This window comes from Psammomys obesus, unplaced genomic scaffold, assembly GCF_907164565.1.
Source record: "Psammomys obesus unplaced genomic scaffold, mPsaObe1.curated_primary_1811, whole genome shotgun sequence".
Lineage (NCBI taxonomy): Eukaryota > Metazoa > Chordata > Mammalia > Rodentia > Muridae > Psammomys > Psammomys obesus.
Genome location: NW_026585797.1, coordinates 22,126,918 through 22,140,458, shown reverse-complemented (window position 1 = coordinate 22,140,458; position 13,541 = coordinate 22,126,918). Strand labels below are relative to the sequence as shown.

The window sequence follows — 13,541 nt, the reverse complement described above, 5'->3', positions numbered from 1 at the left end:
GACTTTGGGAAAACTGGGACCCCTAAAGCAGCTGAGACTTTGATTCTGTTCATGAGCTTACTTAAAATTTAGACCCTCTGTGTGTTCTGCCATTTTATGAAACATAGCATTCACTGCCCCTGAAAGCTGTTTTAGTATGGAGAGAAAAAGGAGTCTTATCCTTCTCCATTGCAAAATGAGAGGCAGAGGATATATATGTTTTTTAACCAGCCGATAAATCAGCCAAACCTTTAGGCCCAGGATCTTGATTTTCACTAAGAGAATAGAGAGGTAAGAAGAAATGACAAATATTCTGTGACGATAGCTGATTTTCTTATTATGTTTCAATGTATTAATGACAATCGAGGTGACAGTGAAGAATTTGTTTAAGTATTTCAAGAGAGGCAAAGTTTTCATACAGAGAAAAGACAATCACAAGAATTATAGCTCAGAGAAACAGGAGAAAACAATGTCCGTTTTAGGACAACTGAAACAAAGTATGTGTCTAGATGAAAATACCTGGTATGGGGAACATGAAAGAGGGGTGAAGAAGATGCTCAAGCATGGAGTTGTCCATGAATCAGTCATAGTTGATAAGCAGTTCACTAGGGCAATGTCTGCCTGGAGTCTTGGAATAGGTTTTTTAAAGAAGTCAAGACCACACACAGTCTTTGACATGTCCTCTTGAGTGCATCAACTCTGAAATCATTAATCATGCAGGAGTCGTTATTGCATTGGAATAAAAAGAAGTGGCCTAGTTACCAAAGGCTCTCTAAATTAAATTAACATGTTACATGCCAGTTAAAAGGAGTGTTGAGGCATGTGATGCATTTTTACAAGGAGATCCCATTACTTTTCTTTACAGAAATTGTAAATGATGACATTTAATAATTTCTCATTGATGTAATATATATATATATAAACAAATATATCAAATAACATTTATTATATAAATCATACTACAACATATATGAAGTTTATTTTTAAAAAGCAGGAGAAAAGGCAGAAAATGGAGCACCACGTCACACTAATATTAGAGGGAGCTAAGGTGTAAGATGAACAACCTCATCCACAATTCCAAACTGAAACACTCCAGAATGAAACAAATTAATTTTATCCTTAGACGCAGCTCTCATTCTGAAGGTATCACATCAGGTATATGAAAGCATCCAAGATACGCAACATTTTAGAGTGACACACTTCTGCCTAGAGCTATTCATATGAGGTATCCTCAAGCTGAAACAGTGAACGGGTTTGAGAAGAGAACCTTAGATAGGTAGGGGCACAGTGAGGGCCGCTTGTTGTCTGGATCAATACAGCAATTAATTGCTTCACTTGCTGGTAGCAGTCAGATGTGGTGCAGACAGAGAACTGGTCATTTTAGCTGGTAATGGTAAAGGCTATTTGTGGCTTTTGTGAGAGCAGGTTCCATGGAATGAAGGGAGCTTTGGAGCAGTAACATCATAGGGGAGGTATAAACTAAAGACAGGCCAGTTACCACTGAGAGACAAACCCTAGTTTTACCTTGTGTTAGTATCACTGAAACAAATGCTGCATCGCCTCCTTTTCCCAAGCATCATGCAGCTCCTCTCCATTCTGCAAACACTTTCTGTATACATGTTCTAAAATGAAAGTTAGGTTAGGTTTTCAAAGTGAACTTTAGAGTCAACTCTCCCAGACACAATTGGATGTGCAAGTTTCCCCCAATAGCTTCCATTCTTTTACGAGTAAAAGCTTTGCAGCACTTATGAATAGACAATCTCATTCTATACCTGAGGACTTACTGTTTGAAGAAGGCCTAGGGTCAGTTTCCTTTCATGATGCTGTGCTTATTTCACTGGCACGCTCTTAGAAGTTGCAGATACAAACAGGATTTGGAGCTATTCTAAGGGAACATGCTACTTTTTGAACCTCATTCCTTCCACTACTCACTGCAGAGTTGCTGATGTGTGACAATAATCTCCAAATCTTTTTTTCCCCCAAATCTTCTTTATCTTGTGCACCCATTCCCATGGTAACTGAGAGCACTTCTAGCCACCTAAAGCAGATATGAAAAGGGAAAATTCTCCAGAGTATAAACCCGCTTTATTTGATGAATAAAATGGTTTAAAACTGTATTTCAAAGTAAAATAGTATGGACACAGTGATGTCTTAGCCATCTGCAGGGGCAGCATGACATTTAGTAAGATTGGCCTAGTGTCTGACAGTTGGTGGGCAGGGTATTATTGACGAAGTCATTTAGTAATGAAACATTCTGATGAACTTTTCCCATTTCTGAGAAAAGTCATTTCAAAATCTAAAAGGCCAGTTGTTAGTCAGAGTCAGACATTTTCAGTTGGAATGAATTCCCATGGCAGTATGTCTGTCTGTCGGGAAGTTTGTTTGTAATAGAAACTATTGCAGAGGACAGTAGCCTTTCAGAGCTCCCCAGAGCCTCACAGCAAGGATGAGGTGGTCTTGAAGCCCTCTACGTTTCATCTTCGTTGAAGATGGACACCCCTGAGTTGTCAATTCATAAGAAGTAAGAAATAGGCTAAGCAATCCAGTAAACTTGAAATTACACAGTGTTGTGCCAGAGGAAATATGTTATTTAATATCATGATATAATTTAGATAAAGTATAAAAGAAGGGAGAAGGGTGGAAGGAAGGAAGAAAATAAAAAAATGAAAAAGGAAAAAGGAAGGAAGGAACGAATCCAAGGAAACAGCATACAACATGAACAAACATCTGGCTGGCTTTTTATCCCAGAAACAACTTGGGACTAGTTACTCTCACAAGATCCCTTGGCAGAGCAACTTGATGAGCATACCAAAGCTGTGAGAAAAAGCGTCCTTTGTTACATGTTTCACAGTGTTTTCCTGTGGCTGGCTAATCTAAGTAAGCACATACACATCTTTTAAAAAAAATTTGTTTGGAATTCACTGATTCATTTTTTTCCATTTTTTAATTATTTTTATTTTGATTAATTATAGTTTATTCACTTTGTATCCCCCCCTGAACCTCCCTCCCTCCTCCTCTCCCAATCGTACCCTCTCTCTTCCCCACTTGTGTTCTTCTCCCAGTCCACTGAAAAGGGTGGTCCTCCTCCCCTTGCCTCTGACCGTATTCTATCAGGTTTCATCAGGAGTGGCTGCATTGCCTTCCTCTGTGTCCTGCTAAGACTGCTCCCCCCCCTCAGGGGGAGGTGATCAAAGAGCAAGCCAGTCAGTTCATGTCAGAGACAGTCCCTGTCCCCAAGACTATGGAGGCCACTTGGATACTGAACTGCCGTAGGCTACCTCTGTGCAGGGGTTCCAGGCCATCTCCATGAGTGGTCCTTAGCTGGAGCATCAGTCTCAGAGAAGACTCCTGTACCCAGTGTTTTAGAATCTGTGGCTGTCCTTGTGGAGCTCCTGTCCTCTCCAGGTCTTACTATTGCCCACTTCTTTTATAAGATTCCCTGTACTCTGCCCAAAGTTTTGCTTTGAGTCTTAACATCTGCCTTGATACCCTGCAGGTAGGGCCTTTCAGAGGCCCTCTCTGGTAGGCTCCTGTCTACCACAGAGCTCCTCCGATGTCTATTCTTCTCAATGAGGATTGAGCATCTTAGCCAGAGTCCTCCTTCCTGATTAGCTTCCTTAGGTGTAGAGACTTTAGTATGCTTATCCTATATTATATGTCTACTATCCACTTATGAGTGAGTATATACCCTGTGTATCTTTCTACTTCTGGGAAACTTCACTCAGGATGATCTTTTCCAGTTCCCACCGTCTTGTGCATTCTCAGACAATTAGGAATAGCACTTCCTCAAGATCCAGCTAAACCACTGCTAGGCATATATCCAAAAGATGCTCAAGTATACAACAAGGACATCTGCTCAACCATGTTTGTAGCAGCTATTTTTTGTAATAGCCAGAAGCTGGAAACAGCCCAGATGCCCCTCAGTGGAGGAATGGATACAGAAATTGTGGTACATCTACACAATGGAATATTGCTCAGCGATAAAAACAAGGAAATCATGAAATTTGCAGGCAAATGGTGAGGACTGGAAAAGATCACTGATCTCTTACATAGTCAAGTTGAGGCTCACTTAACATCTACACAGTGAAACATTAAGACACTGAGAAACAGAGTCTAACATATTCAGAAGGTTCCTCTTTCACTTCAGATCATTTGGGCATGGGGAAATCTACGGAAAACAGGAAGCAAATTCAGGCACAAATTCAAGAATGAGCATTCCTGAACCTTTTGAGGTTGCTAGCGTTAACCTTTAAGAAAGACTAGTTTTAACAGCTTCATGGATCATTTACTCTTTCTTTGAACATTTAATTGATCCCTTCTTAAGCAGAAGAAACAACTTACACTAAAAGACGTTTTTCTCACCTGCTAGATGCCAACACTACGAAATATTAGAAAATGTACACAACTCCCCAGATCTCCAGGCACAGAGGATATTCAGTGTTGTGAGAGAGATTCGGCATTTCCAGAGAGCTTGCATTCTATCTCCCTCCAATCTGTCCATTCAGTGAATTGATTCACCACTAACTATCAGAGTCTGATTCAACTGGCTGGAGTGTTTCATATATTTTATCACGAAGCCTTTTGGTCTAGTCTTGTGTGCGTGTGCTTGTGTGTGCGTGTGTGTGTGTGTGTGTGTGTGTGTGTGTGTGCGTGTGTGCGCGCGCGCGCGTACCATCAGAATCCGTTTCTCATCTCAGTGATTGCTATATTTCTCCAGTGACTGAAGTAGTTTATTGGCAGTAAGTGATAAAATGCTCTCCGGGGTTATCTATAAGTAGAACTCTAGGATGGATATACATATATCGACTTCCCTGTCCAAAAAATGTAATTAACACAGACGATATACTGTCTCCCGGAAGCAGATGAGGATTCCAGGCTGACCTGAGTGAACACTGCAGCACACACACAGACCTCACTGAGTTCTCTTGCCCTGGGGTCAAATCCTCCACACTTAGTTCTCCAGTCACTTTAGTCCCCTGTGAATGTGTGTGTAAGTGCATGTCTGCATTCACACATGCTGTATTCAGAATGTATCACTCAATAAATATTTTTTTTCTTTTTTTATTATTTTTTTATTTTTTAATATTAATAACAGGTTATTTACTTTGTATCCCAGTCCACTCTGTCATTCCCTCCCAATCTCACTTTCCCTCCTACATCTCCTCCCTGTCCCTTTCAAAGTCCGATGCTAGGGGAGGTCCTCTTCCCCTTCCATCTGACCCTACTGACCCTAGCTTATCAGGTATCCTCAGGACTGGCTGCAATGTCCTCCTCTGTGGCCTAGAAAGGCTGTTCCTCCCTCAGAGGGCAAGGCGGAGGGTAAAGGAGCCAGTCATTGAGTTCATGTCAGAAATAGTTCCTGTTCCTCTTACTAGAGAAACCCACTTGGATACTGAGCTGCCATAGGCTACATCCGAGCAGGGGTTCTAGGTTTTATCCATACATGGTCCTTGGTTGGAGAAAAAGTCTCATGGAGGACCCCCGTGCCCTGATATATTTTGTTCTTTTGGAGCTCCTGTCCTCTCCCAGTCATGCTAACTCCCCTTTTATTATATGATTCCCTGCACTCTACCGAAGGTTTGGTGATGAGTCTCAGCATCTGCTTTGATATGCTGCTAGGTAGAGTCTTTCAGAGGCCCTCTGCAGTAGGCTCCTGTCCTGTTTCTTGTTTTCTCCTACTTTCCCTGTTCATCCCATTTGTCTTTCTAAGTGAGGATTGATCATCTTACCCCGGGTCCTTTTTCTTGTTTATCTTCTTTAAGTGCACATATTTTAGTATATTTATCCTGTCTTATAGGACTATATAAGTGAGTATATACCATGTGTGTCTTTCTGCTCCTTTCCTCACTCAGGAAGATCTTTTCTAGATCCTACCATTTGCCTGCAAATTTCATGATCTCCTTGTTTTTAATTTCTGAGTAGTATTTTTAAATTTTGATTTGATTGAATTAATTCATGAGTAATACTTCATTCCCATAGACTACAAAACGAACTATTAGAGTATTTTTTACTGTTCCCCATATTTCGATATGTAGATAAATAATTTATGGAAGGACTCTCACACTGACACGTTGTTTCCTTTCTTTTACTATGTTCCAAAAAGTGCTAAAAGAATATTTACATGTGATTTCAAGCCAGTATACTTCCACTGTGTGCACCTTTTAAAGAACTAGATTTCCCACACCTGCGGAGGCTGACAGGCTGTGGTCAGGGTCAGCCTGGTACTCATCAGTTACTGTGAGAACACTCTTTCTAGATTGCATACTCTGGGCTTGTGATCTTGCTTGGTGCAAAAGAAGCTAGCATTCTGGACTCCTCTTATCAGGGCACTAATTCCGCTCAGGAGAATACCACCCCTATGATCTAACTACCTCCTGATGGCCTCGCCACATCAACACCAAAGCCAGATTCAGCACATCAGTCTAGGAGTGGACAATGGGAACTGTTCATCTACTGAATATATTCAGTTCATGGATATTACATTGTCTATATTTTTTTGTACAAAGACACATTGCAGATCAATTACCCTGTAACCTTTCATTCTGAAATGCATTGCTCAATTCATGTTTGTGCTATTTTACTTCATACGTGTAAAGCTAATACGTGTGACCATACAAAACTAGTCTTACCCTCAAAGAGTGTTTTCAATAGCAGGGAAAATCGTCAATTTAAAAACTGAAAAAGTAGTTACTCAGTGCACTTTTAGTTAACATTTGTTGTATTATAAATGATAGAATTTAATTTATTTTTATTTTTTGTTCATTTCTGTTTTACCTGTGTAAATGTCTCATGAAGAGTGTCAGAAACCCTAGAACTGGAGTTATATACAGGTGTGAGCTTCCATGTGGTTGCTAGGAACTGAACCCAGGTCTTCTAGAAGAACACACAGTACTCTTAACTGCTGAGCCATCTTCTCTAGCCCCATAAATGGTAGAATTTTATGAGTAACTGATCAGTCAGTGATATTTGTGTTTTTTGTTTGTTTGTTTGTTTGTTTTAACAATGCTTTCATCACTCTTTTGGTCCAGATTTGTTGTAAATGTTGGCCTTTCTTTCCCTTATTGATTTCAGAGCATTCGGAAAGATACCCAGGAGCCTACTTCCTTTGTTTGAGGCAGTTCTCTTTATTTGAAGCAACAATTTATCTGTCCTTCAATAGATACTGTGCTTTTTTTATGGGTAGCTGATAGCTGCTGGGATAGAGACATTTTCTTTTAGTGGTGTGGTCCATGTTCCAGTTAAGGCCTGACCAACAAGTCTTAATGGGTATCACACACTGTACTTGATGAGCTTAAAAATTATACATACATTCATAAACACACATACACATACACACACATACTTACATATACACACACATTCACATACATACATACACACACACATAAACTTGGGTGGGAAGGGAATGGAGAGAGATCTGGAAAGAGTGAGAAAAAGGATAAATAGGATCAAAATGTATAGTATGAAATTCTAAGAGAACTACTAAAAATAACAAGGACTATTTCTAACAGAAACTCAATGACTGGCTCTTTGGCCTCCCCACCCCCCAAGGGAGGAGCAGTCCTGTTAGGCCACAGAGGAGGGATTTGCAGCCAGTCCTGAAGATACCTGATAAAACAGGATCGGATGAATGGGGAGGAGGTCCCCCCTATCAGTGGACTTGGCAAGGGGCACGGTGGAGATGAGGGAGGGAGGGAGGGACTGGGAAGGAATGAGGGATCGGGACACGGCTGGTATACAGAGTTAATAAAATGTAACTGATAAGAAAAAAATAAAATTAAAAAAAAATTTAAAAAAATATTTTAATGAAAAAAAAGAAAAAGAAAAAGAAAAAAAAATTACGTGCTCTTGAAGTAGTCCTGTGAAAACACACAGCTTTGTGTGCATTTGAGCACGTTCCATTTGTACACCGAAAATGGTCTGATCAAATTGCACTGCATTTCTTCTGGTGTCACTTGTGCTGTTATTTTTTTAAGTCACCATTACATCCAGGTTTAATACATTTTCAGACAATCCATTTTTCTTACAGTATGTAATAGCCTGTGTAAATTTTTGTCTTCTTGGTCTATCAATTACTATAAAATAAATAAATCATAACAAAAACAAATCTATTGAAATGTCTGTGAGCAAAGATTTATCTACTTTCCATCAAAATTTATCATTTTTACTCCATATATCATCTCTGAAATGTATTTCTCCATTTGCCTTAGGAAGATTTCAAATTCAGAATTAGTTTTAATCCATGATGGGAGGGGGGGTCCTAGTTTTGTCAAATACAGTCTAGCATTTTCTTACCAAGTGTTTTTTTTTTTAAACTATATAACAGATATTTTTATTATGGTATTTTTTAAATATTTTTTTATTATTATTAATTACACTTTATTCATCTTGTACCCCCCATAAGCCCCTCCTTCCTCCCCTCCCGATCCTATATAACAGATTCTTAAATAATTGAGAACACATTAATTTATAAAAAATTATAGTTGATTTAATAGTTAATTTCTGGAAATGCTAATGAGGGTCAAAATGATGAGATGGCTTAGAAGAGACAGTTACAAATAAGGGCAGCATATACTATTGGAGCATGTAACAGATGAGCAAAGCTTTTACACGCATGTCTATAAAAAGGCTCATAACTAACTCAATTACTTTACCACACTCGGATGTGTGAACATGAGCCTGCATCTGCAGTGTGGTGAAAGCAGGAGGGAAACTGAGCCTGTAAATCATTTTTGCTTCTTATAGATTCACATTTCTTTGATCAATGGGAGACCAAGTGCGGACGATCCCTCCCCTGAGCTCCTGGAATTCACCTCTGCTCGCTATATTCGCCTGAGATTCCAGCGGATCCGCACCTTGAACGCCGACTTGATGATGTTTGCTCACAAAGACCCCCGAGAAATCGACCCCATTGTCACAAGAAGAGTAAGTGCTGGGGACGGCATTGCAGCTTGCGTGTTACCGTGCCCATCTTCTTAATAGTCTGTCAAGGATCGAGAGAGAAATCGTTCTGTGATCTGTAGGAACATTCATCGTTAGCCGCTTTAAAACCCAGCAGACCCTCCTTTGTTCAGAAGCCGGCTCTGCGACTTATTAATTACATGGAATTTATCAAGCCCCTTCAACATTTTTTCAACTTTAATTTCCTCTTTTGTAAAATGATGACCATAATATCTCGTTCATAATCTTCTTAAGGAACTACATTAGTTTCTGTCACTTTAGGTGACGTGAATTTTTATAATTGACTCTGAGCAGCTACTTGTTGAAAGAACTGGGGCTTCGAAAAGCTTTGACCATAACCCACATGAAGAAATACATTTTATATTTTTACTGTACACACAGCTGTTGTTCTTGTGGAAACAACTTTCTAATTCAGTAGGTAAAGAGCAGGACTGAGGTGGTGGTCTTACAGAAAGTTCCAAAGATGTCAATATCACTGGTCCAAAGACCAGGCTAACTCATCAAATATTAAAAACTCCATTAAGGAATAATGAAACACACACATACACAGCATCTGCAAAAATGATGCCATGGGTGGTTTTTTTTTTTTTATTTTTTTTAATGAACAAAATTAAGAGAAGAAAACAAAAGTTTAAGGTGCCCTTTCAACAAGTCTTTGACAACCAAAGCTAATGGTATGCTTTATTTCAGTACCAAACAAACAAATTTGTGGAGTGACAAGGATGATCTGCCCAGATTGATCTTCCTAATTTTCATTCTGCCCAACTCCTCCCTGTTTAGTTGATTCTCTAACCACAAATTTGTGTAGGATCTGTCTCCACCCAACCAAGCTATTACAACAGTCCAAGTCACCCTTGAACCCTGAGGCACAGCTATGCTGACAAAGCAATTGGTGTATCTAGGACTGCAAGTTGTGGGCTGGAATGAGGACAGTAGGGTGAAACTGAACCCATGGGGAAAACACTTAGATCTAGAATGATTATATGACAATCCGACCACTGACACCACCAAACTACTGAAGACACAGCAAGCTGAGTGTCACAGCTCCTTAACTTCACTTGCTTTGTCTCTTCATTGCTTAACCCACCCATGCCTAACCTCTCCGTCAACACAGAATAACTACTAAAGTTTTAATTATCGCCATGCAACATATGGCAGGGAGTCTAGTGCCTGTTATCTTCCAAACTTGAAGCAATTTTACTCCGTATTATATTTCACCAGATTGTGAATTGCCTTATGCAGAAGTAATCATTATTTCACAATACTATTTGGATTCTTCACAGGTTGAAAAAAAAAAAAAACTTTAATTTTATTTTTAGCATGAAGAAATCTGAGCAATATTGTTGTGAAATTTATTCTTCTTTGACAAGTACATAAGGAAAAATCAATGAAAAATTATTGTTCCTTTTTGTCATCTTTTACGGGGCTAAATGGTGGCTGTATTGAACATTTATTATTTATAGTGCACTGTGCATGATGAGTTGAGCCAACATATGCACGTTTCCTGAAAGAATTCGAGTTCAATGAACACTACATGCAAATCTAAATCTACAAAAGCAGATTATTCCATTTCATCTCTTCATACCCAAAAGCAAAGCAATATGTGCTTATACTTAAAATAAATTTTCTAATTTTAAAAGCATCTACAATAATACTCTTGAGCAAATTTGCATCTATATCATTAAGTGATGAAGTTAAGTAAAGAGAGTTTTTTTTTTTTCCTTAAGTCACCTAAATTTCTTAACATGTTCCATTAGTTCAAAGTCTAGGTATAACAAGTAACCTAAGATAGAAAAAAATGTTTTTTAAAGATACTGAATGCATATAACAAAACAATAGAAAGATTAGAGAAAAAAACTAAATGTATAGAATAATTAATGATTTTTGTAAGGAAGCTTAGATATATGTCCATTATTCTTACTAGAGTCAGCGTTTCTTCTCCTACAGAGTTGTAATAATAGAGCTCTCTTTCTCTGAGAAGGTTATTTGGATACTAAGTGATAATGTAAAAAATGCTAGTGCTTATAAAATGTTATACACATTAATTAAATTTTCAATTTAGTCCAGCTCTATAATTATGAATACTACATTTTAAATAACTGGTTGTTTAAAATAACTATGAGTGTAGCTTCTTCATGTTAATTTCAGGTAGGAAAGTAGTTGTAAGAACATTTTAACATAACAAAACGTCAAGTTCTCTACACATCAAACTTTCACCTTACCCGTTTTCTTTCCAAATTCCTTGTGAATCTGGATAAGAACTATATTGTTCCCAACATGGTTTCCCTTAAGGGCATTGTTTCCTTGCAGATTTGTCAATAAATAGGTAAAATAGGACATACCAGTTCATAAATACCCAGTTTCTCATGGTCACAATTAAAGAGGCTGTTTTTAAGAGAAATTGAGTAAAACAACTTAATGAAGACACTGTCCTCAGTCCCAATATGAAAACTGCTGTGTCAGTGGGGGCTCCAGCCTGGACGTTGTAACGCCTATGGGAAAGAAAGCCCCAAGGTGGGCATGTAGCATAAAATGAAGGTCTTCTTTCCAGCAGCTATGAGTGCAAAGCTAGGAGTTAGTTAGCCTCAGGAAACACAGAAGGCTTCTAAGGAAGTCTGAAGACAACAGCGAAGTTTTATCTGACTGCCCTGAACCCTCTTTCTGCTCTTCCTGTTCTCTCTCCCCTTTCAGCAATGCTAACAACTTTTCTTTCTGGCTTTTTTTTCCCCCTAGTATTACTACTCAGTCAAGGATATTTCGGTTGGCGGGATGTGCATCTGTTATGGCCATGCCCGGGCTTGTCCGCTTGATCCTGCAACAAATGTATGTATATTTATAGGATGCTTAGGCAAAATGAAGTGTCACACTGTAAAATACTTCAAGAGAGGCTTTACTGAAAGGAAATGCTGTGAATGGGTGTCAGGTCCCCACTTAGAGGCTTTAACTGGAAGCCTTGCCAGGGTGAAATAGAGCTGGCAGTTAAGATGATAGAGTCTGAATCCAGCCGTCACTGCATCAGGAAACAGATTAGTTTTCTTTTCTCATAAAGGTTCCAAAGTGATATCTATTTTGAAGTCTCTGTAGCTATGACAGCCTGATGCATGATTTAGCTTTTTGAGAATGTCTGCCATCAATCTACCTGTCCAGTCCTTTAAAATTTTTTAATAAAAAAAAAATCATCATGCAAAGAAATGAAAATTGCGTACGGAGGTAAGCATATAGTTGTCCCTGTGACAGGAAGTTGATGTGGGGAGGGAGGATAAGAAATCAGATGGAGCGCAGTCGAGTGTTGAAACTGGCTAAGCTAGAACAGGCTTGAAAGCCTTTGTGTAAAAGTTTTCATTAATGACAATGGATGTGTTAGGTGAACATAACCTCAGGAAGACGAATGAGCGTGTGTTTTCCCCCTGTCATAAACAAAGTGGCGAAATTCAAAATCATCCACTGTGCAGCATATGGAAGGGATATACTGAGCTGGAAAATGAGTGAATCTCTATAAGCCATGCAGGGTATTTTCTTTTTTTCATCTATTAATTCTATACTACAAGTAACATTATACTCAAAGCCAGTTTTCTGATTAATGACTTGTATACTGTAATCTTCTAGGAAGATGAAAGACTGCTGATTTTCTGGGGCTAGTTTGCACAGAACCTGTGGTACACCGCATTATCTGAGTTATGTATCAGGGTCACTGATGAACAGTGTTTCTAAAGTACTGAGAGCACAAAGGGCAGCCTTGGAAAAGGCTGTGCATAGAGACTAGAACACAGGGTAGACAGACAGAATCCACAGTGACAAAGATTCTAAACTCCCACTTTGCCTAAGGACTTAGATGCACAGTGGGAACAAAACTTCCGATTTTGCTACATCTGAAGCTGTTGCCAACACTTTGAGGGAAGACTTATAATAGGCAAAACAGGCATGTTCTCAAGTGAACAGATTCTCAAGGTACCAGAGAACGAGAAGTCAGTCTTCAACTGGGCCCTTCCGCTCTCTTCAGAACCTAAACCCAGTGATTCCAGCTACAGCAGCAAGCATTCTACACTGGTGCAAAACATTTGTAGGCATGCCAGTACTGCCACTGTCTCCATGCCAACCATGATTTTACATTTTAGTACACGGTCTAGAGGTTTATTCTTTCTGCACCCACCTTTCAGAGACAGCCCCTCTTCTGTGGTTCAATACAACACTCACAACTTGCCCCTCTCCTTTTGTGGCTAGAAATCACGCTGCGAGTGTGAGCATAACACCTGTGGTGAGAGCTGTGACAGGTGCTGTCCGGGATTCCATCAGAAGCCCTGGAGAGCTGGGACATTCCTGACCAAGTCTGAGTGTGAAGGTATGTTCTTGACCTGAGAGGACAACCCTGTCATTCCGTTTGACTAGGGACACAGAGGCCATCACTTTGAGCTAATGATGATTAGGCAATCTCATATTTCAGTTGAATATTTTAACAGAGGCCAGAGCTAGTGAATTTATCATCCAATTGTCGTATTCCCTCAGCTTTCTTGGATTTTCATCTTAAGTTACTAAATATTTGCCAAATGCATTTTAATGTATAAGGATTATGGGAAATACAAAATATTTGCTTCACGCTTTTG

The 13,541-nt window shown here is 39.2% G+C and overlaps 1 protein-coding gene across 1 annotated transcript in view; it reads left to right on the top strand.

The window, feature by feature from the left end:
* The window catches only part of Lama2 (laminin subunit alpha 2), a 602,337-nt gene that overhangs the window by 219,518 nt on the left and 369,278 nt on the right, over positions 1 to 13,541 (top strand). The window contains exons 5-7 of the mRNA XM_055599236.1: positions 8,725 to 8,904; positions 11,674 to 11,763; positions 13,162 to 13,279. Of these exons, the coding sequence (XP_055455211.1) occupies positions 8,725 to 8,904; positions 11,674 to 11,763; positions 13,162 to 13,279 (388 nt within the window). The remainder of the gene's footprint in view (positions 1 to 8,724; positions 8,905 to 11,673; positions 11,764 to 13,161; positions 13,280 to 13,541) is intronic.